The 22,861-nt window shown below is 57.4% G+C and overlaps 1 protein-coding gene across 2 annotated transcripts; it reads left to right on the top strand.

The window, feature by feature from the left end:
• Positions 1-1,998: 1,998 nt before the first annotated feature.
• Positions 1,999-22,080, top strand: LMNB2 (lamin B2). 2 transcript variants are annotated; one of them, XM_061190868.1, is made up of 12 exons: positions 1,999-2,300; positions 10,435-10,571; positions 14,452-14,608; positions 14,691-14,816; positions 16,449-16,619; positions 16,721-16,846; positions 16,973-17,193; positions 17,299-17,581; positions 17,660-17,767; positions 18,293-18,412; positions 18,594-18,707; positions 19,316-22,080. In XM_061190868.1, exons 1-12 carry the CDS (start codon positions 2,022-2,024, stop codon positions 19,355-19,357), a joined length of 1,884 nt encoding a protein of 627 aa, XP_061046851.1. In that variant the 5' UTR covers positions 1,999-2,021; the 3' UTR covers positions 19,358-22,080. The 2 variants fall into 2 exon arrangements, with proteins under 2 accessions (XP_061046851.1, XP_061046850.1); XM_061190867.1 differs by having other exon boundaries at positions 17,299-17,767.
• Positions 22,081-22,861: the final 781 nt, after the last annotated feature.

Here is a 22,861-nt window from a genome sequence, read left to right as displayed (position 1 = left end):
GGTTGTCTGGATCGGAGGGGGTGGTGGTGCTGCTGGCATCAGGTGGCCGGGGTGGGGGGAGCCCAGGGATGCCGCCTGACATCGTACAATGAACAGGATGGTCCCCCCACAGAGAGTGATGGGGCCCAAATGTCCACAGCGCCGAGTTGGACAGACCCTGCTGTATCATTTTGCCTCTTCTAGGCATTTTATATGAGTGGACTCATCCACTGTGTGACCTTTTGTGTCTGGCTTCTTTTTTTTTTTTCGGGTGAAGTAAAAAAGAATAGCTTTATTGCTTTGCCAGGCAAAGGGGGACACAGTGGGCTCGCACCCGCCAAAAACTGTGTGTCCCAACCTGGGGGGATTTGGTGAGGAGTTTTATAGCAATAGTTCAAGGGTGGGGCTGCTGATAAGGATTAGGGTGTGTGAAGGGCCTGTGCGCCTTTAATCTGGGCTCAGGTGGTCCCTTGATGAGCTTCTCAAGGTTACCAAACTGTGACCTTCTCTCTAGAACATCTTCCATCTGGTGGGGGGTTTTGTGCTGGTCTCAGGACTTCATGAAGCTCAGGTTCTTGATGTCTCGTCACAGAAAGAATTCAGCGAGGGACAAAGCGATAGGTAAGAAGTGGATCTATTTAGAGAGAAACACTCCACAGACGGAATGTGGGCCGTCTCGACGGCGAGAGAGGCCTGTGTCTGCCTTCTTTCACTGAACATTTTTTTTTTTAAATGGAGGTATAATTGACATGACATTATATTAGTTTCAGGCGTACAAACTAATGATTCGATGTTTGTATATCCTGGGAAACTATCACCACCATAAGTCTAGGTGACATCCATCACCACAAATAGTTACAGGGTTTTTTCTCGTATGATGAGAATTTTTAAGATCTACTCTTTTAGCAACTTTCAAATATGCAATATAGTATTATTAACTACAGTCACCATGCTGCCCATTACATCCCCATGATATTTATTTTATAACTGGAAATGTGTACTCTTTGACCCCCTTCACCCACTTCATACCCCACACCCCCGGACACCAATCTGTTCTCTGTTCATATGAGCTTGGGCTGTACACATGAAGCTAACACGACATTGTAAATCAACTATACCTCAAAACAAAAACAAAAACACACATACACAAAAGAAAATGGCAAAACTTTGCTTATGGACATAAAAAGAAATTCAAATAAATAAAATAATTTAAAAGATGATTCAGGGCTTCCCTGGTGGTGCAGTGGTTAAGAATCCGCCTGCCAATGCAGGGGACACGGGTTCAAGCCCTGGTCTGGGAAGATCCTACGTGCTGCGGAGCAACTAAGCCCGTGCGCCACAACTACTGAGCCTGCGCTCTAGAGCCCGCGAGCCACAACTACTGAAGCCTGTGCACCTAGAGCCCGTGATCCACAACGAGAAGCCACCGCAATGAGAAGCCTGCTCACCGCAACAAAGAGTAGCCCCCGCTCGCCGCAGCTAGAGAAAGCCCGCGCAACAACGAAGACCCAACACAGCCAAAAATAAATAAAATAAAATAATAAATTTAAATAAATAAATAAATAAAATAAAAGATGATTCAGGGTTGACAGCAATTCAGGAAAACAGACAATCTCATACATTGTTGCAAAAGTGTAAACTGGTAAACCTCTTCAGAGGACAACTTGACAGTATCTACATGAGCCTGGGGTATTTTTGATTTTTTTTTTTTTTTAATTCCACATATCGGTGAGATCACCGAACATATTTCTCAGGTTCCTTCACCACCCCACCTTTAATTTTAATGAATCTCCAAAGAGGTAGGTAGGTAGGTTATACAAGAGGGGAAACTGAATCCCGGAAAGAAACCCAGTGTCACGCAGTGGCCCAGCTGGGATTTGGAGCCCGGCTGTTTGGCTCCGGGACAGCGCGGGAAACTGAGCGGGAGACTACAGCTCCCGGCGTGCCGCGCGCGGCGGCGGCCGGACTACAAGTTCCAGGCTGCCCCGCGGTGGCGGCGGCGGCGGGCTGCGGGCGCCATCTTGGTCCGCGGGTTGGATTGAATGAGCCCGCCGAGCCGCGGCCGCCGTTCCGAGCCGCGCGGACCCCGAGCCGCCGCCGCTGCCGCCGCCGCCTCCATGGCCACGCCGCCGCCCGGCCGTGCGGGCGGGCCCGCCACGCCATTGTCGCCCACGCGCCTGTCGCGGCTGCAGGAGAAGGAGGAGCTGCGCGAGCTCAATGACCGCCTGGCGCACTACATCGACCGCGTCCGCGCGCTCGAGCTGGAGAACGACCGGCTCCAGCTCAAGATTTCCGAGCGGGAGGAGGTGACCACGCGCGAGGTGGGCGCTGGCGCCTGGGGGCTCCCGCTGGGGCGGGCCGGGCTCTCAAGGTCCCCGGGGGGCTTCGGGGACGCCCTTGCGAGAGGGGGAGACTGGGGCGGGCCCTGCCCACCGAGGCGTCCCCAGGGGGCTTCGGGGACCCCGGCGAGGGTCGCACGCTTGGTTGGGCCCCGGCCTCTGAGTGTCCCCGGCGGGTTTCGGGGACCCCTCCCGTGCGAGAGGTGGAGACTGTTTCCGGCCCCGCCCATCGAGGGGTCCGGGGAGATCTCGGGGTCTCTCGAGTGAGGGGTGCACGCCGGGGCGGGCTTCTGCCTCTGAGAGTCCCCGGGGAGGTTCGGGGGCCCTGAGTGAGAGATAGAGGCCAGGACGGACGCTCCCGAGGGATTCCCCAGGGGTTTCTACCTCCCCTCCCCGTACGAGAGGTGGAGACTGGCGCCGGCCCCAGCCCCCGAGTGATCCCCTGAGAAACGGGTGCAGACTAGGGCGAGTCCCGTCCTCTGGTGGGTCCCCAGGGTACCTGGGGGGCCCCGAGTGAGGGTGCACCCTGGAGCAGGTCCCCACCCACCGGCGGTCTCCTGGGTGTTTCACGGATCCCATGAGTCTGGGGCTGACCAGTCCCCTGAGGGGGGTTGGCCTGAGTGAGGGGTGCAGACTGGGCAGGCCCCCTCCTCTGAGGGATCCCCAGGGGACCTTGGGGGGATGTGCCTGGGGAAGTGAAGGGGGCCCTGCCTGGGCGGGGGGAGATGGGGCAGGCCCTGCCCACCAAGGGATTCGGGGAGCTCTAGGGGGCCCCTGAGTGATGGGGTGTGAGCCAGGGTGGACCCCACCCCTAAGGGAGTTGTGGGGAGTCTTGGGGGATGTGTCTGGGTGTTCGGGTGTCCTAGGAGAAAATGGGGGAGGTTCTCGGGTCTCTGGGGAGACTGGGAGGCTCAGACCCTCTGAGGGGGCCCTGAGGAGGGGTGGGGGGTCTCAGGGGGTGTCTCTGGGGTGAGTCAGTGGTCTCAGTTCTCCTTGGAACTTTGCAGGGGTCCTGTAATGAATCCTGGGGAGTTCGGGGATTGGGGTGGGGTTAGGCAGGAGGTTCGGTCTTTTACCAGGGCCTGGGGTGGGCGGGGGTCAGAGGGGGGGAATCTGATGTCTCCCAGGTCCCATGGGAAATTTGGGAGGCCCTTAGTTGGGCCCTGGGACCCCTTGGCTGGTGAGCAGGAGCCTAGTAGTCTGGTAGCCCCTGCCCTGTCCTGGGGGATGTGAGGGGAGGGGGAAGCATGAGTTCTTGGGGAACCAGTGGGAAGTTTTGGTGCAGACTGAGGGAGAAGGGGCTGGACAAGCCCTGTCCCCTAAGGGTATGTGAGGGCAGGTGTCTGAGGGTCCTGGGTGGGGTGTGTCCGGACTGGCTGCCAACCTAGTGCCCTCCTTTTCTCCCACTGGCGCCCCCCCCAACTCAAGGGCAGGTCCTCAGAATAAGGGGGAGGGAGGCCCACCACGTGGTTCCCCTGTGGGCCCCGTGCAAGAGTCATGGTCTGAAGCTGGCACTTAGCGCTCTGAGCCTTGGCCTCCCACTCTGGAGAATGGGCCCAGTGACTGACTTCTGGGAGGAGAGCCTCAGGGGGGTGGGTAGGTGGGGGGGTGGGTCATTTCTGGGAGCCACGTACCCTCTGTGATCTTGGGCAAATCACTTAACCTCTCTGGGCTCAGTGCCTCTTCTGTAAATTGGAAATAATAATAAATACCTACTTTTGGGGCTTGTTTGTGGGGCCACAATGAGTTCACGTTTGTTTTGTAGAATAAAAGCAATGAAATGAAGGACCCCATGGGTTCTGTTGTCCCTGTTTGATGGTACCTAGGATAGGGATGGGCCCAGAAAGTGTGGCTTGGGCATCCAGGGAGGTAGAAAACTTGGTGGCTGGTGGTGCTGTATTAGGTTGCCTGAGATTGGTTTAAGACTCGGGATCCAAACCCTGCTTTTAATCTGTGACTTCGGGCAGGTCACTCAGCCTCCCAGAGCCTTGGTTTTGTTGTCTGTACAATGGGTCTGGAGTGGCCCGACCCAGAGCGTGGCCACCTGCTTCAGCAGTGCGTGCACGTCCTCGGGATGCAGGCCCAGGTCCCCCCTGCCAGGCTGGTCAGCGCCCGGGGTCATTCCCCCCAGCCTCTTGTCCCACCTGCGGGGTGAACCACCGTGCTGACCTTTGGGGGTGGCGGCCTAGTGGGCCTGATGGACGTGGGGTGCTGGCCCCCACTGGATGGATGTTGTGCCCGAGGGCGCACGCAGGGGCTGGGCCTGGAGAACTTGATGTGTCTGGGCAGCTGCCAAGGCTGGTTGGGGATGCAGGACTGCTGGGTGGGAGCAGGGGAGCCCAGCCTCACGGTGAGCACCCCCCCGGGCTGTGCTCAGGATCTGGGACCACCCAGGTGACAGGCGTGTTTGCAGCGGGAGTGGGGAGTTCCCACTAGCTTGCTGTCCTAGAGCTTGGGGGTGAGATGACAAATGCCCCTCTCAGCTGGACAGTGGAGAGAGCCGGTAACCTACTGGAGCAGGAGGTGGTGTGGTCATGTGGGCTGTGCGGAGGGAGCGACCTGCAAGTGGCCAGGGCTACAGAGGGGCGGGGCTTGATGGGCGGGCCACGCAGGTTCTGGGAGCCTCCAGGGCTCAGGCTGGCTGATCGGGGCGGGGCGGGATGCACGGAGGGCGTGGTGGGCGTGGTGTGTCAGGCCTTCCAGAGGGCACTTTACCTGTCAGCAGCTCCTCACCTGGAAGGAATCTGCCCCCAGGGGACACTGGGTGATGGCTGGGGACATCTGTGGTTGTCACACTTGGGGGGGGGGCCCTGGCATCGAGGGGCTGGGGGCCAGGGATGCTGCTCCACACCCTGCAGAGCCCAGGAGGGTCCCCCACAGAGGATGATCTGGCCCCAAATGCCATTAGTGTCAAGGCTGAGAAGCCACTTAAGGAATCCTGTGATGATGCAGTTTAAAATGTTGTGAGCACACTGTGTGCTTGTAATCAATCCGAAGGGTCCAGGGGCATAAGGTAAAAAGTCAGATTCCCATCCACAAGCCTGGGCTGGCCACTTGTAGACTCTAGCCTTTCCCATCGGAAGTCAGATGATGCATCTTCTGGCCGGGTGAGCGGTACTGGGGCGAATGCCACGTGCAGATGTCACTGGAGGGTTTCTGGGAGGCTGGGGGCTGGCCAGATTTCTGTTTGAGAAGGATCATGGGTGCTGAGGGGGCAGGAGTGGGCCAGGGAGGGAGGGGGGTTCTCCAGGGAGCCTCCCCAACCGGATGTTGAGTTCCTCTGGGCTTCGCTTTCTTCCCCCTTGCTGCCCAGGTGTCCCATTGCTGCGGGGGTCGGGGGGTGCTCCCCAGGTGGACCCCGGGAGCAAGAGCTGAGCTGGGCTCTGGGAGTTTGGGGAGGGCCAGTGTTTGGCTGTGGTTCTCAATCCCAGGGCAGTTTTGTCCCCCAGGGACGCAGGCAGGTCCTCACAGGGTAAGTCTGGGACCCCAGGAAAAGGCCACCTCAGGTGACGTGAACCCTGCTCCTCCACGGCAACACGTGCTAACACATTTGTTGGGATTCCTCAAGCTCGGCGATTGTGCAGCACTGGCCGTAAAAGACAGAACTAAAGGCCCAAGCTGTGCCCGGGGCTCCCACAGGACTGTCCCAAGTGTCACAGTGCAGGGAGGTAGAGGCCTGCCCGGAGAACCCCTGTTCACTGGTCTGAAAGAGCCTTTGTGACATCGGCCGTCTGCGCGTCCTCCTCTAGATAGAATTTTCTGCATCGTCCCAGTGCTGTCAATTGGGTTCGGCAGATGTTTTCTGGAAAGGGCTGGAGTTGTTCTCAGCTTTGTGGGCTGACGGTTTCAGGCTTGAGCACTCAGCTCGGCCGTTGTGGTGGGGAAGCTGCCCCGGGCAGTACATGGAGGAACGTGCAGATTGCCTGACAATAAAGCTTTATTTATACACACTGAAATGTGCATTTCATATGCGTGCCTGTGTCACGAGATACCTTTTTCTTTTTTTTTTTTTTCACCCAGCCAATTTAAAAATATAAAAACCATTTTAGTCCCACAGGCTGGACAAAAACAGGTGGTGGGCTGGAATTTTGGCCCCTGGGCCTGAGTTTGCAGCCCTGGCTGTAGAGGACTGCCTTACTAAGACACACAGATGGGTGTGCACACGCGCACACATGCCCAAAACACCGTGAGAACCTAGCACAGACGCACCTCGGGTCATTGCGCTGCACAGACACTGCGTTTTTACAGATTGAAGGTCTGTGGCAACCCTGCCTTGGGCAAGTCTGTTCCCTTCTGGTCTCTGTGTCACATTTTGATCCTTCTCCAGATATTTCCAGTTTCTTCATTTGTGTTATTTGTTATGGTGATCTGTGATCAGCGACCTTTGATGTTACTATTGCAAAAAGATTACAACTCTCTGAGGCTCAGGTGACAGCATTTTTTAGCAATAAAGTATTTTTATTTGTTTAAATTTAAAAAAAATTTTTTAAATTTTTATTTGTTTATTTTTTTGGCTGCGTTGGGTCTTCGTTGCTGCGCGCAGGCTTTCTCTAGTTGCAGCGAGCAGGGGCTACTCTTCGCTGCGGTGTGTGGGCTTCTGACTGCGGTGGCTTCTCTTGTTGCGGAGCACGGGCTCTAGGCGCGCGGGCTTCAGTAGTTGTGGCTCACAGGCTTAGTTGCTCCGTGGCATGTGGGATCTTACTGGCCCAGGGATCAAACCCATGTCCCTGCATTGGCAGGAGGATTCTTAACCACTGCGCCACTAGGGAAGTCCTAATAGAGTATTTTTAAATAAGGGCTGTGCATTGTTTTTTTTGCCACAAGGCTATTGCACAGTCAATAGACTACAAGATAGTGTGAGCATAAATTTTTTTTTTTAGCTGAGCCATGTGGTTTGTGGGATAAAGATCTGTTCCCAGGGATCAAACCCATGCCCTTGGTAGTGAAAGTGCAGAGTCCTAACCACTGAACCGCCAGGGAATTCCCTGGGCATAACTTTTTTTTTTTTTAAAAATATTTATTTATTTATTTATTTGGTTCTGCCGGGTCTTAGTTGCAGCAGGCAGGCTCCTTAGTTGCAGCTCGCCGGCTCCTTAGTTGTGGCATGTCAGCTCCTTAGTTGCGGCAGGCGGGCTCCTTAGTTGTGGCATGTGAACTCTTAGTTGCAGCATGCATGTGGGATCTGGTTCCCTGACCAGGGATCAAACCTGGGCCCCCTGCATTGGGAGTGCAGAGTCTTAACTGCTGCGCCACCAGGGAAGTCCCCTTGGGTATAACTATTATATGTACTGGGAAACCAAACAATTCGTATGACTCGATTTATTGTGATACTCGCTTTATTGCAGGGGTCCGGAACGGGACCCTCTGTGTCCCTGAGGTCTGCCTGCTCTTTAACAAGACCCCCGAGAGTCACCCAAGATGGCCTAGGACAAGTGAGGCCCTCGCCTTGGGCACGGAGTCTAGCAGGACGCCCACATTCTTGCTCACGGAGATGAACGCACGATGTATTTTGAATTGCTCGAGCTTACTTCTTGGGTCAGTGTTAGGTGTACAGACAGAGGTCGAGGGCGGTACTGGGTCCCCATCAGCAGCTCACGTCAGTGTGTCTCACAGCTCGCTCTCCGACAGTGCTGCATCACTTTAGCTTTGCTCAGATCTCCTGAGCTGGCCCACCACCCTCTCTGCCCCAGGACCCCTCAGGACCCCTGTGACATCCAGGTCTCCCGTCTCCTGGGCCCCTGTGGGCTGTGCTGGTTCCCCACCTTTCCTGGTTCCTGGGGCCCTGGGCAGCTGTGAGGTGGGGACAGGAGTGTCCCCATTGGGGTTCATCTGGTGTTTTCTCATGGGCAGGCCGGGTTAGGGGCGTGAGTGGTACCTTTTTTTTTTTTTTTTTTTGGCCGCCCCGCGTGGCACATGGAACTTCCCCAACCAGGGATCGAACCCACACCTGCTGCAGTAGAAGCGCAGAGTCCTAATCACTGGACCACCAGGGAAATCCCCATGAGTGGTATCTTAATGGGATACTTTAAAAGTCGAAATTAATGCTGACGTCCACGGTGGATAACCATCAGGCGTACGTGCAGGATCTCGTGCTGGGTTTCCTGCCCCCTGAGCCCCAACAGTTTCTGTTCTGATCTCGCCTTGGTTTCCTGTCGTGTTGGTCCATCTGCGCCCCTCGTGCCATGAGGGGAGGCTGGAGAGACAGAGCCCCAGTAGGAACCCAGCCTGTGGGGCCGGAGATCTTATCTGAGATCCCTGCCTAGGTGCCAGGCCCTCCACTGGTGTTAGGAAAGTTCTGGAAGGTGACATGGGCGGGAGAGAGGGCAGAGACACATCCCCCGCGTGTCCCCCTCTTGGAATTGCCCCCAGCGGACTGCTCTGCCCCGTACCTTGACAGGTCAGGAGAGGGCAGTGTGCTGTCCTATGCCTCAGTTTCCCCATTTGTGAAATGGGGCTAAGAGCCCATACCCCCCCTACCTGTGGGATGAAATGACCAGGAGTGCTGGATTGAGGTGGGAGAGCCAGGCCCCAGCCGGAGAGGGTGGGAGTCTGAGATCAGACTGGCTGTTAAATCCCACCTCTTCTGGATTTGTTCTGATCTGCCTGGGACATTCCAGTTTGAACCCTGAAAAATCCCACGTCGTGGAATTCCCCTCGGTCCCAGGCAAACGGGGATGGTGGTCACCCAACCAAGTGGCAGGCACTTGGCAGCTCCCCTGAGCCTCGTCAGCTCAGGGGTCTTTCCTGTGCAAGGGAGGGGAGTGACCCTCCCAGGCCTTAAGCTGACCTCCGACCCCTGGCACAGACACTCACTGCCCTGCTGTAGTTTTGTGGGAAATGGTGCCACTTTCAAAGCCAGCTGCCTTGTCACCCTCTGTCTGCCTTCTGTGTCAGCCCCCGAAAGTGTTTTAACCACTTCATTGAGGGATAATTCCCGTCTCATGAAGTTCACCCAGTTAAACTCTGCTCTAAGTTCAGGAGTGGTTAATACATTTAGAGCTGTGCAGCCATCTCCCCAAAGGAAACCCCTTCTTGGGGAGGGGCAAGATAGGGTAGGGGATTAAGAGGAACAGACCATTATGTATGAAGTAAATAAGCTACAAGGATATATTGTACAACACAGGGAGTATAGTCAATATTTTTTAGTAACTATGAATAGAGTATAACCCTTAAAAATTGCGAATCACTGTGTTGTATACCTGTAACTTATATAATATCGTACATCAACTATATCTCAAAAAAAACACAACAAAACAGAATTGCACTAAAAAAGAAAAAGAAGAAGCCCCGTCCCCATTAGTGGTCACCCCCTCACCCTCCTCCAGTCCCTTGACATTAACCCACTCTGTCCCCGTGGATCTGCCTGTTCTGGATGTTTCCCATCGATGGGGTCACACCCTGTGTGTCCTTCTGTGTCTGGCTTCTCTCACTGAGCATCGTGTTCTCAAGGTGTGTCCTCGTTGGAACGAGCGTCAGGGCGTCACCCCTTTTCACAACTGAGTGATGCTCCGATGTGTGGAGGGACCACATTCTGTTTATCCGTCGTCTGCTGACGGGCATTTGGGTCGTTTCCACTTTGGGGCCATTAGGAGTGATGGGGCTGTGAACGCATGCGCATGGGTCTCGTGCAAGATGTGTGTTATTTCTCCCGGGTAGATGCCTGGGGGTGGAATTGCTGGGTTGGTGGTTGCTCTGTGTGTCCATCTGAGGAAATGCCAGACTGTCTTCCGTGGTGGCTGTACCGTTTTAATCCCCTGGCCATGCGTGGAGGTGCCGATTCCTCCCTATCCTCACCCACACTTGTTATCGACTGTCATTTCCACGGTAGCCATCCTCGTGGGGGGAGGTGGTGTCTCACTGTCCTGTTGGTTCCAGATATTTGTAAACACGCTCATGGCCCTGTGCCCCTCGGCGTGGGGCAGGTGGGGCAGGGAGGCTGACGGGAGACCGGAGGTGTGTGCCCAGCTGGCAGGTGCAACCTAGCGGCGGCCAGTGATGGGGGCCAGTGACCTGGGCAGGCTGGGGTGGCCCAGGGCTGGTGGGGCAGTGTCAGGGTGAGCGGGAGCCGTGTTGGTGGGGAAGGGTGGGCTTCACCTCGGCCTGGCTGTCCCCCCAGGTGAGCGGCATCAAGACACTGTATGAGGCGGAGCTGGCTGATGCCCGCCGGGTGCTGGACGAGACGGCCCGGGACCGGGCCCGGCTGCAGATCGAAATTGGGAAGCTGAGGGCCGACCTGGAGGAGGCCAACAAGAGGTAGGGCTGTAGCCGGCGCGATGTCGCCTGATTCCGGGGCGCACGGGGGGCTGGGGCAGGGGTTGTCGCCCTGTGTGAGGTGGTGGCTCCCATCTGAGCGGGGCCCCCGGCTCGGGCAGCCCTCCTGGGAGTGGGTCGTGTGGGTTCTGGGGGCCGCTGGGTGGGTGGGGACGGCCTCTGTGGCCTGGCCCTCTGGCCGCCCCGTCTAGAGCCTTTATCCCCCAATATAATTCGGCCCCAGGAAGAGTTAAAACCCAGCAGCTCTCCTGGGACTGAATCCCTGGTAGCTGGTAGCCCTGTGCCCCTTCCCTTCCCCAGAGAAGGGGTGCCCCAGGTCACAGAGCCCAGCCTGGGCCCCCGAGTCCCCTGGTGGCGCTCACGTGGGAAGCCGGGGGTGGCGGGTGACCTTCTCTTCCCGTTCTTGAGCACCATCTCCCACCTGCTCCCGAGTAAAAGGCTCAGGAAATTTGGAGGACAAGGCGGTGCTGGTGGTGATGGTAGCAGAAGGAACAAAGTGATGTAAACTCGACGAGTGTTTAGATAAAGGACCCCGTGAGGGACACCAGATCCCCTCCCCGCTGACGGTGACCCCAGCAGGTCCTGGCTGGCATCACCTCCGGTTACAGGGGAAGCTGAGGACGAGGTGTGGGGAGGAGTCATCCATGGTCCCTCGGCGTGGCAGGGACCAGGACTGAGGCCTGGACCGGGGCTCCTGCGTCCCTGTTCATAGTCGCAGCAGCAGCTGACTGCCACCTTCACGTTTGCAGGGTTCTTTTTCATTTTTTTCTAATTAGTAGACTTTTTAATTATCATTAATAGAGATTTTTTTGTTTTTGTTTTTGAGCAGTTTTAGGTTTACAGGAAAATGAGTGGAAAGTACAGGTTTCCCCAAATCCCCCTCCAGGGTCCCCAATGATGACCACCTTGCAGTAATGGGTGTGACACTTTGTTAGGATTGAAGAGCCAATATTAATACATTCTTCTTAGCTGAAGTCTGTAGTTGACATAGGGGTTCTCCGTTGGTGTCCTGCAGTCTCTGGGTTTGGACAAATGTACACTGACTCGCGTCCACCATCATAGTATCACACAGAGTAGTTTCACTGCCCTGAAAATCCCCTGTGCTCCACTGACTCATCCCTCCCCCAAACTCCTGGAAACCAAGGATCCTTTTTTTTCCCCAAGTATCCTTTTACTGTCCCCACATAGCTCTGCCTTTTCCAGAATGTCCTGGAGTTAGAATCACTGTGTGTCACCTTCTCAGACTGTCTTCTGTCACTTAGTGATGTGTTTCTGGTTCCTCCGTGGAACAGAATAGAGAGCCCAGAGACAGACCCGCACAGTATAGTCACCTGGTCTTTGATGAGCAGCAAAGGCAATCTGTACACTTTTAAAACAGCCAGGTAAACTGGATATCCCATCAATTTATTACTTTTTTTTTTTTTTCCCTTTTGGCCACACCTCGCGGCTTGCCGGGATCTTGGTTCCCCGACCAAGGATTGAACCCACGCCCTCGGCAGTGAAAGCGCGGAGTCCTAACCACTGGACCACTAGGGAATTCCCAATTTATTACATTTTTTAATTAAAAAGGGACTTGAGCTTCTTGGAGAAGATTAGGAGAATTCTGGAATTCCCCCAGCCCCTCTCAGCCCCGGAACCTCCCAGACACCTTTAACCTGCGTGTTGCTCCTCGTCTGGGCCAAGAGGTCACGTTTCTTTCTGCTTATCAGAGTCATAGATACTCCCTGGTGAGAAAGCAGATAATGCATTTAATTTAAAGAGAAAAATGAATGTCTCCATGAGCCTCCGCCCAGACAGAATCTCCGAGGCCGATCTGGTGCATTTCTTTTCCACCTTTTTAAATTTAAACTCAAGGTGGACGCCGTCAGACAACAGAAGGCTTTCCTGACCTCGAGCCTGGTCATCGATGGCACCTGTGTCGTGATGCCGTCCCAGCCCCTCGGCCGTGTTCCAGGCTCCTGCGACAGCTTTGGGTAGCAGCTGTGCCCGCCGTCGGGCACCCGGGCTGGTGGCTTTTACTTTGGCCCCTGCTCTGGGAGGACAGCTTCCCAGGCTGTGGGCACTCACATCCGCAGGTGCTTCGTGCGACAGCCTCGCTTCCCGCTCTTCGGCTCAGAGCCCTCGCAGACAGGTGTGGGTGGCACGTGACAGCGAGCAAGGTGAACCTCCTGACAGGTTACAGCCAGTGCTTTTCTTTTCCTACCAAATGCATCGCGAAAACCCTGTGATGATGGAAACGCAGGTGGTCGAGTGGAGGAGTGACAGGCCGGGTGCTCCTGCCTAATCCTCCAGGAATTAGGGCTCCAGGGGAGGAGTCTGCTTTCGTGCCTTGACGCTGTTAAGAAGCAGGCACTTAAGCCAGTGAGGGCTGCTGGCACCCCTGCTTCCTGGACCATCCTGTGTCGTTCTGTGGAACCCTAGAATGGGGTGAAGATGTCTAGGAATCTGTCACGTTTCCTGATCCTCTGCTCCCGTCGCCCTCGCCTCATGGCTGACCTTGACCTGCCCGCACACCTCACCCCAGGCCTCTGCATTCTGCTCTGCCCGACGCCCCGATCCTGCCAAAGACAAGGCCCAGCCCCTGGCTTCACGGCTCCGGCTCAAGGGCCACGCCCAGCAGCTCCTGCCCCACACACATCCCTCCCCTCCCGCTTCATCCAGCCTTGGAACACGCGCGTTCACGGCTGAGGGCAGCAGGTTGCACTGCTGTCTGCACCCATGAGAAAGTTCTCCATGAGGACAGGGGTGTTGGCAGATGTATCTCTGGTGTGAGGACGGTCTCTCCATGAAGCTGGTCCTCAGGAATGATGTGTCAAATTGTTCTAGTTTCCCCAAACCCTCCAGGGATGTGGGGTTTGCAGCCCCACGCCGTGAGTGGAAGAACCAGGACCGTGTGGCTTAAGCTCAGGAATGTGGGCTGCAGGGCCCCCAGACCCTCATAGAGGCCATCGGTGCAGCCCCTGCACAGAGCTCCTGTGAGGACGGGGTCAGCCTGGAGGCTGAAGTCACCGGACTTTATGCCCCGTCCCCTCGAACTGGTGTGGTGTTCCCAGTGGTTGTCACCCAGGGTGGTCCTGCCCCCAGGGGACACCGGGCATTGTCTTGGGGGCGTCTGTGGCTGTCAGGACCAGGGAAGGGGGTGGGCTGCCAGGGCTGCTCCACCTCCTGCAGTGCCCACGGAGAGAGACCCTGGGTGGCCCCACTGCTGCCGGGCAGTTTCAGTTCCTTGGTGGGGAAGTGGTCAAGCTGTCAACCCCAAGGAGGTTTAGAGCAGCGTTCAGAAATGTTCCCCCTTTTTTAAGAGTTGTGTGTTAGAAAAGTCTATTTGGCATCTTAAATATTTCATGTTGGAGATAATTGTCTGTTAGAAGCTGGGCAAGCCCACCTGAAATAGCTTAAGTTTACAAATGAGATCGACTTTTCAAAGGCCGAGGTTTTAATTTGTTACTTTAATAAATTATACACAGGGAATTCCCTGGTGGTCCAGTGGTTAGGACTCGGCGCTTTCACTGTCAAGGGTGCGGGTTCGATCCCTGGTCAGGGAACTAAGATCCTGCAAGCCGCACGGCGTGGCCAAAAGAAAAAGTAAATAAATAATACATTAAAAGAAAAAAAATCAGAGTTCTCCTCTAAATGACCCTTCCTGTGCCCAAAAGTCTTGGAAAAGGACATGAAAACCCACGTCTTGAGGGTCATTTTGAGCGGCCGGCGGGGTCCCCCTGGTACAGAGTGGGTTTGAAGATGGGGCACCTTTGGTGCCAAGAAGTGAGGGATGCTAGGTCGGGGCCCGGGGCCCAGAGGCAGACGTGAAGTTGGCCTTGGGTATCGGGGCTGCCTGCTAACTTCTGCCCCTGACTTTCAGCGCAAAGAAGAGGGAGGGCGAGCTGACGGTGGCCCAGGGCCGCGTCAGGGACCTGGAGTCCGTGTTCCACCAGAGTGAGGCGGAGCTGGCCGCCGCTCTCAGCGACAAGCGCACCCTGGAGAACGACGTGGTGGAGCTGAGGGCCCAGCTGGCCAAGGTAACTGTGGGTGGGCTGCAGGCCCCCGAGGACCGCGTGCTGAGGCAGACAGCGTCACCAGCTGCTTGTCCCACGTCTCCAGGCGGAGGATGGGCACGCGGTGGCCAAAAAGCAGCTGGAGAAGGAGACGCTGATGCGCGTGGACCTGGAGAACCGCTGCCAGAGCCTGCAGGAGGAGCTGGCCTTCCGCAAGGACGTCTTTGAGGAGGTGGGGCCCCGCCTGGCGGAACCAGGGTGCTCCCTCCTTCCTGCGTCACCCTGATGCCCGCCTCTATCGTCACGTGGCCGTCTCTCTCTGTCTCTCCCCTGCTCACCTGTGTCTTCCAAGGACACTTGTCCTCGGATTTAGGGCCACCCGGATAATCCAGGATGGTCTTGAGACCCTTAACTTAATCACATCTGCAAAGACCCTTTGTCCAGGAAGGTCACACTTGCAGGTTCTGGGGACCAGGACGTGGGCACACCTTTTGGGGGGGCCGCAATTCAGCCCCCTGCAGACCCTCCCCTGCCTCCTCATCTCTGGGCCTCGGGGCTCCCCGGGCCCTCCCACCTCATCACAGCCCATTGTGCTGTCATGGTGCAGAACAGAACTCTGGGGGCTGGGCCACTTCCCGCGCTCACTGCCCTGGAAGAGCGCTGGCGGGAAGGGTGGCCATGCAGCCGCAGAGCGGCTTCCAGCTCCAGCCAGGCCCCGCTCCAGCCAGAGCGGCCAGGGTCGCCAAGCGGAAGCCCACATCTGTCAGGGATCCCGTGAGGAGGCCGCGGGGGGCTGGAGGGTCCCTGAGGCGGGCCTGGGGTGGGGGTGGGTGTTCGGCCGAGGTTCCACCACGCTGCTTTGTAAATGCGTTTGGCTTTCTTTAGAAACAATTCCTATTCCACAAACCGGTGCCAGAGATGAGTGACTGATGTCTGTGGAGTGAGTTTCGTGCGAGGCCCTGAGCTCTGGGGCTGCCCACCCTGCCCTTGTCTCCACCGCTGTCTGGTCAGCTCCTGGCACATGTGGCCGGGGCATCTGTCAGCTGGTCACTGTCTCGACCCACTGCTGTCCTATCTCGGACCCCAGACACCTGGGATGGGCTCCATCAGGAATTCTTTTTTTAAATAACTTTATTGAAACATTCCCATACCAGAAATCTTTCAAAGTTTACAATTTAGACTGGATTTTAGTCCATTCACAGAATTGTGCAGCCATCACCGATTAATTCCAGAACATTCTGTCACCCCCCCAAAAGAAACTCTGTACCTGTTACCATTAGCATTCCAGTTTTTTTTTAATATAACAAAACTATTTTAAAGTATACAACTAATTTAATGAAATTTAGCACATTCACAGTATTGTGTAACCATCACCTCTATCTAATTCCAGAACATTCCATCACCCCAATAGAAGCCCCGTCCCTATTGGCAGTCACCGCATCCCCCTCCCCAGCCCCTGACAACCACGAGTCCACTCTCTGTGTCTGTGGATCTGCCTGTTCTGGACGTTTCCCATCAGTGGAATCACACACTGCATGTCCTGTGTCTGGCTTCTCTCACTGAGCATCGTGTTCTCAGGGTCCATCCACCCTGTAGCGAGTGGATGTCAGGGCTTCACCCCTTTACATGGCTGAGTGATGCTCCCATGTGTGGAGGGACCCGTGTGTTGATCGGCCGTCAGCTGGGAGATGCTGGGCGGCCGCTCTTCAGTGGTTGTGAATTGTGCTGTGGGGTGTGAGCAGGCGACCTGGCCCCTCCCCAGAGGGTCACGGTTGGCACAGTTTCGTGTCCTCGGTCCAGCCCCTGGTGGGTTGGGGACGCTGGTGAGCAGGCCGGGGCGGTGAGCGCGCGGCTGTGTCCCCAGGAGGTGCGGGAGACGCGACGGCGACACGAGCAGCGCCTGGTGGAGGTGGACAGCAGCCGGCAGCAGGAGTATGACTTCAAGATGGCCCAGGCGCTGGAGGAGCTGCGGGCGCAGCACGACGAGCAAGTGCGGCTCTACCGCCTGGAGCTGGAGCAGACCTACCAGGCCAAGGTGCGCATGCGCGCCGCTGGCGGTTTCCCCCAGCCCCGCCCCGCCCTGCCCAGCCCCGCCCAGCCCCGCGCGGGCTCTCACGCACTCCCGTGTCCCCGCAGCTGGACAACGCCAAGCTGATCTCCGACCAGAACGACAAGGCGGCCAGCGCCGCTCGGGAGGAGCTGAAGGAGGCCCGCATGCGGGTTGAGTCCCTCAGCTACCAGCTCTCCGGCCTCCAGAAGCAGGTGACTCGCCAGAGCCCCCTGACCCCTCCTCAGGCCCTGTCCCGTCCCTCCCGCCGTCGTCGGTGCGGGGAAGAGACCCGGAGGTGGCCGGGCTTCCCCCTGTGACGCGCGTGGACCCCGCCCCAGGCAAACGCGGCTGAGGACCGGATCCGGGAGCTGGAGGAGACCGTGGCCGGGGAGCGGGACAAGTTCCGGAAGATGCTGGACGCCAAGGAGCGGGAGATGACGGAGATGCGGGACGTGATGCAGCAGCAGCTGGCCGAGTACCAGGAGCTGCTGGACGTCAAGCTGGCCCTGGACATGGAGATCAGCGCCTACCGCAAGCTCCTGGAGGGCGAGGAGGAGAGGTGGGCGCGGCGCGGAGTGGTGTGGGGGGGGGGCGAGCGTGCTGTCCTGGGCCGGGCCAGCTGCACTCCCCCCGGCCCCCAGTCACCCCGCGACCCTGCCCCCAGGCTGAAGCTGTCCCCCAGCCCGTCGTCGCGCATCACCATCTCGCGGGCCACATCGAGCAGCAGCGGCAGCAGCGTGTCCGTGTCCGGGCGCCTGGGCCGCAGCAAGCGGAAGCGGCTGGAGGTGCAGGAGCCACTGGGCACGGGCTCCAGCGGCACCGGCTTGGGCAGCAGCGGCAGCAGCAGCTTCCGCCTGGCCCAGCAGGCCTCGGCCTCGGGCAGCATCAGCATCGAGGAGATCGACCTGGAGGGCAAGTTCGTGCAGCTGAAGAACAGCTCGGACAAGGTGAGGCCCCCACCCCACCCGTGGGGAGGCCCGCGGGTCTTCTCGGAGCCGTGGGCCAACGCCCGTCCCCTTTGCCAGGATCAGTCTTTGGGCAACTGGAGGATCAAGAGGCAGATCCTAGAAGGGGAGGAGATCGCCTACAAGTTCACGCCCAAGTATGTGCTGCGGGCCGGCCAGACGGTCACGGTAGGTGGCTGCGGAGAGGGAGCGGGCAGGATGTGAGGTGCGGCTGCGATGGGGTGGGGGGACCGGGGTGGGGGTGGAGAGTATTACAGGGATGGAGCCCTGGCGCTGAGAACAGCTGCCTGCTGTCACAGATCACCTGTGTGCCAGTGTTTCTTCATCCGGGCTTCCCTGGAGCCCTTGGGAGGGCCTAAGGGATGTGCCGGGGGTCCATGGTGGAGGTGGGGCTGAGTCCAGGCTGTCTGGGCTGTCTGTCCAGGCACTGGCGAGACACTTAACAGTCAATAGGCATGGACTCTAGGGCTTCCGATTCCAGCCTGGCCCATTTGCCAAGATGAGAGCCCTTGGTCACTGTGAACCTCAGTCTATTCTATACCCTGGTGACTACCATCCCTAGCCAGGACCCAGTAGGGCCAGAAGGATTAAACGCCCAGGGCATCGAGGGAGCCTGTGGTAGAGGGCCGGCTGGTGGTACATGCCACTGGGACCGGAGCTGACATTAACCGGGAGGTCCTCCTGTGTCCCCAGGTGTGGGCAGCCGGTGCAGGGGTGGCTCACAGTCCCCCGTCCACACTCGTATGGAAGAGCCAGAACAGCTGGGGCACGGGCGAGAGCTTCCGGACCATTGTGGTCAATGCTGACGGGGAGGTGAGCACCTCCCTCTGCCTCGGTCCTGGGGTCCCTCCTGGGGTGGGGCCTTGGCCAGCAGGGCAAGTGAGTGCAGCCTGGGCCTGGTCCTGGGCATCCGAGCATCCTGACCACCTCGCCTGTGGGCTGGGCCCCCAGCATCTGGGGTGGCTGTCTGCAGCTGCTGTGTCGTCTTGCATAGGAAGTGGCCATGAGAACCGTGAAGCAGTCCTCGGTGGTGCGGGAGGCCGAGAACGGGGAGGAGGGTGAGGACGAGGCGGCCGAGTTTGGAGAGGAGGATCTTTTCCATCAGCAGGTAGAGGCTCCCAGGCGGTACGCGCACACACGCACGTGCACACGCCTGTGGGCCCTGTTTACGCGGCTGCCCTGGGCACCACCCAGGTCTCGCCCTGGCTCGGCCAGGCCGCAGAGCTCACAGCCAGAGGCAGGCCGTGGAGCCAGCTGCTCTCGCCTCCTGGGCTTGCTTGTGTGGACCTCAGGGTACTGGCCCGGGCACCCTGGGAGTGGGGCGTTCAAAGCCTATTGCATCTCAAAGTGACTCTGGTGCAGCCCCGAGGGTTCTCAGCGAACCCCCTGTTACCACATTTCCTCCAGAGTGGGGTGCTGGTGACTTAGTAATGGCTTTGGGGGGAAGGTGGGGAGCCAAGGAACCACACTGAATGAGATATAAGTGCAAGACTCTCCAGGGTCTGAAACAATTGTACCGTGTTCTGTAGCTCAGAACAGAGATGAGGGAGACATGGAAGGTTCTGGAACAGGGACCATTGAGGCTGGTGTCATCTTGCTGGGAGCTGAGCTTCTCATGGTGGCTCAGGCCCTGCCCCGGTCCAGCCCCTCCTGGAGGGGGCTGGGGGCCACCAGCTACCTTCCTGGCCTCCTCACTGGTGCCGTCCTTCCTTGCAGGGGGACCCGAGGACCACCTCTCGAGGCTGCCGCGTCATGTGAACTGAACATGCCTCATCACACGTCTTTCTTTATCCAGGGCCACTGAAAACTATTTTTATATCATTGGCTTCTTTAGTCCTTGGTACATTTCTAGAGAGTTTTTAAGCAAACTTCCAGAGCGTGGGGGTGGGTCTCTGCTGAGCTTTCCTGTCGCTGGGTTTCCCTGGGCCCTTCATCACCACTGTCCAGAGTGTTCAGTGCCCCGTTCTCACCTTTCGGTTGAGTTCGGGGCCCAGGAGCCGAGTGGCTAGCGGCCTTTGGGCTGGGAGTCCAGGGGGCCCATCCACCGCTTCGGTCTCAGCTGCAGCCTGGGGTCAGGGCGGGAGAGGAGGCCTGAGGTGGACAGAGCGGAACTGCGCGTAGGAATCCAATAGTTGTTTGTTTTACTAAGCTTTTAAAACAACCAGATTCAGAATCCAGGTTCTGACCTGGTGGGGGGAAGGGGCACCCTGTGGAATTTTGGTGGCTCAGCCAACCGAGCACCGGAACAAGGGAATCGCAGGCTTTTACCGTCAGGCCTGGGCTTCGGGGTTTGTCACAATTTCTGCTCTGCTCTCAGGAATTGGGGTGCGTGGGGTCAGCCTCCTGGCTCCCTCTCTGGCTGCTGGAACCTCACATTTCTGGGGCTTTCTGCAGTTGAGTTCCTCATCTTACGGGGATGATTCCGTTGTAAGACTTGTCCTCAGGTAAGCCTTGAGGGGACAGGTGTGACGAACTCGGAAACAAATGCCTTGGGCTCCAGCACTACGTCCACCTGTAACCACCGCTTCCCACCCTCCCGTCGGAGGAGGGCGACTTCAGGGCAAGACGCTGGACTCCCCGTTCTCCGACTCTGTGCCTTGTGCATGGGGCACGCTGACTCACGTGTATTCTTGGGCATATACTAATATCCCGGCTTCCTCTGTAACTTCTTGCTGAAATGGTGTTTCTGAGACAGACCTGCCAGGGCCAGCTGGCCCCTACGGGATGGCTCCAAGTCACGGTCCAGCTTTTGGCTGCCTGGAGGCCCCCTCCCTGCATCAGCTTACCTTCGACGCCTCTGCCACGTAGATACACAGAAATTATTTTTTTAACGGATATTTATTTTTTTACATCGGTCAGTACACACATTGCCGGGATCCCACCTCAGAGGCTCATTCATGCCAGGGTCACCAGGACAGTCCCCCGAGGGGGTGGCAGTGGGGGGCCTGTCTCTGTGGGCTCTGAGGCCCCAGACGGCAAACTTCTTTCAGAAAGCGCAGCTCAAGTCTTAAAAGACGCAATACTGAGCCATGGAGGTGGCCTGCCCCCACCCCAGGCCGGGAGCAGCCCGTCTGCCTCCTCTCCCTGGGAATCATGGCGACAAGGGCCCGAGGCCTGAGCCCCAGGCCGGGAAAGTGCCAGTGGCCGATAAAACTAAGCTGCTGCTGAGTCTAGAATCCCCTACAGACTCTGGCTTTAAGTCCGAGCATCTTTCCATGGCCACCTGGACCGCGGGCTGTTTCCCCTGTGGAGGGAGACATCTCTTACCAGAACAGCTCCTCGGGGACGGGGCAGCCCCTGGAAAGCGTTTCCTGCCCTGGCAATGCGCCCCCCCGCCCCCCAGTGTGCACTTGCCCAGGAGTGCTTGCAGGCCTGTGAGGTCGCAGGCTGTCTTCCTTCTCCCAGACGTAGCAGGAGCTGAGGGAGCTGTGAGGGTCTGGGGAGCCTGATGAGATGCTGGGAGAGTGGGGCTAGGTGGCCCTCAAGCAAGTGGGAACTGCACTGGCTACATCCTTCAAGGTATTTTGGGAGTCTCTGGGGAACAAAGGTCTGTCCTGGAATTTGAGGCCTGAATTGCTGAAGTAGTTTTGCAGGCTGGGCTCGAGGACAGGAGGGAAGGGAGAGGGCCCCACCCTCCCTGCAGGCCCAGAGGTCCCAAAAAACAGCCCAAGGGCTGCCCTAGTGCCTGCAGAGCCCCCAGGCTCACTGGTAGGGGTTGTTCCCAAAAGCTGAATTTTCTTGCCTGCTTGAGATCTTGGGTGGAGCCTGGAAGTGGCCCAGACAGGCCCTGGGATGCCCTTGGCTGGTGGAGGGAGGGTGCACTGGACTGGTGGCCACTTGTGGCTGGAGGCTGGTGACGGTCATTGGTAATCAAGTATGTGAAAACACGGAGCAGAGTCCAATGTTAAAATGTCAGCCAGGGCCTGGGAAATCAATTTGCATATGTCCTTAAACATACTTAACTTTAAGCCACTTAAAATGATGCAGAAGCGATTTTTTTTTCTAAGCCCCTGTCATGTGATGAGGAGCACCCTTCTGGAGAAAACCCATTCTTCCCAGCCCTGGGGAGGGACGGCCTGCGGGGATGTGGCCGGCAGGAACCAACCCCTGGGAGACACCAACGCCTCCCCCCCGCTCCCCGCCCGCGGTCTGGGCGCTCAGCTGTTTCCACAACAGCCAAGCTCAGACTTGGGCTCGTTTTTACCCACACCATCTACCCAGCAGTTCTATTTATATCAGCATATCCGAGCTGGGACTGACATTCCTCAAGGACATTAAAGCTACTGGAAAGGTCTTAATTCTGAGCCCGAAAGGTATCATCAGCACTACACGCTAGTGGGCTCGGTTTCAAGAACTCGGCTGTTTAGACACGTTTCAGAGATCTGTTGGTGATTTTTACGATGCATGCCAAACGTGTGGTCTTTTGTTTTCTCCGACGATTTGTAATACACGTTTTATGACTGGAAACTTTTTTATACAACACTCCAATAAACATTTTGGTTTTAAATTCTCCCTCTGAGTCTACTTCCACGCCAGGCTGCTGAAGCAGGAGCCCCAGCCCCTGAGTGAAGCGGGCGTCTTAGGATCCTACCCTCTGACCCCAGGGCCCACTAGTTTTCTGCATTCTTTTTTTTTTTATTTTAATTTTATTTATTTCTATTTTTGGCTGTGTTGGGTCTTCGTTTCTGTGCGAGGGCTTTCTCTAGTTGCGGAGAGCGGGGGCCACTCTTCATCGCGGTGCGCGGGCCTCTCACTGTCGCCGCCTCTCGTTGCGGAGCACAGACTCCAGACGCGCAGGCTCAGTAGTTGTGGCTCACGGGCCTAGTTGCTCCGCGGCATGTGGGAATCTTCCCAGACCAGGGCTTGAACCCGTGTCCCCTGCATTGGCAGGCAGACTCCCAACCACTGCGCCACCAGGGAAGCCCCAGTTTTCTGCATTCTTTTCCCAACTGATCCACTGACACTCCTCAGTGCTTTTGGTCACGTGACGCCCTGGTTTAACACGCCGCCCCACAGCCCAAGGCACAGTGTAGACGATCCCACCGCCCCGTGCGCAAGTGCGGAGGGACCCTTGGGGGGGCTGAGCCTGAGCGCGGAGGGGCGGGCCTCTGGCCCCGTGTCCCTCTCTTCTCCCCGGCGTCCTACACGGGAAACTGACTCTGGCCCGCTCTTGTCTGCGCATGCGCGGGAGCCCCCGCGCGGCCTTATTGGAGCTGTAGTCCCGCCCCCAGCCCGCTCGGACTCCATTTCCCGTGGGGCCCT

This window comes from Eubalaena glacialis, chromosome 4 (genome assembly GCF_028564815.1).
Source record: "Eubalaena glacialis isolate mEubGla1 chromosome 4, mEubGla1.1.hap2.+ XY, whole genome shotgun sequence".
NCBI classification, from domain to species: Eukaryota; Metazoa; Chordata; class Mammalia; order Artiodactyla; family Balaenidae; genus Eubalaena; species Eubalaena glacialis.
Note: the sequence above shows the minus strand (reverse complement) of the source record. Positions and strands in the feature narration are given on the sequence as shown.

What these genes read in the sequence shown, in the direction of transcription:
- LMNB2 (XM_061190867.1), top strand. Translation starts at nt 2,022, where the DNA reads ATGAGCCCGCCGAGCCGCGGCCGCCGTTCCGAGCCGCGCGGACCCCGA. An exon ending in TGAGGGCCCAGCTGGCCAAG is followed by an intron (nt 14,609 to 14,690) that starts GTAACTGTGGGT and finishes CCACGTCTCCAG; the next exon opens with GCGGAGGATGGGCACGCGGT. An exon ending in GCAAGGACGTCTTTGAGGAG is followed by an intron (nt 14,817 to 16,448) that starts GTGGGGCCCCGC and finishes CTGTGTCCCCAG; the next exon opens with GAGGTGCGGGAGACGCGACG.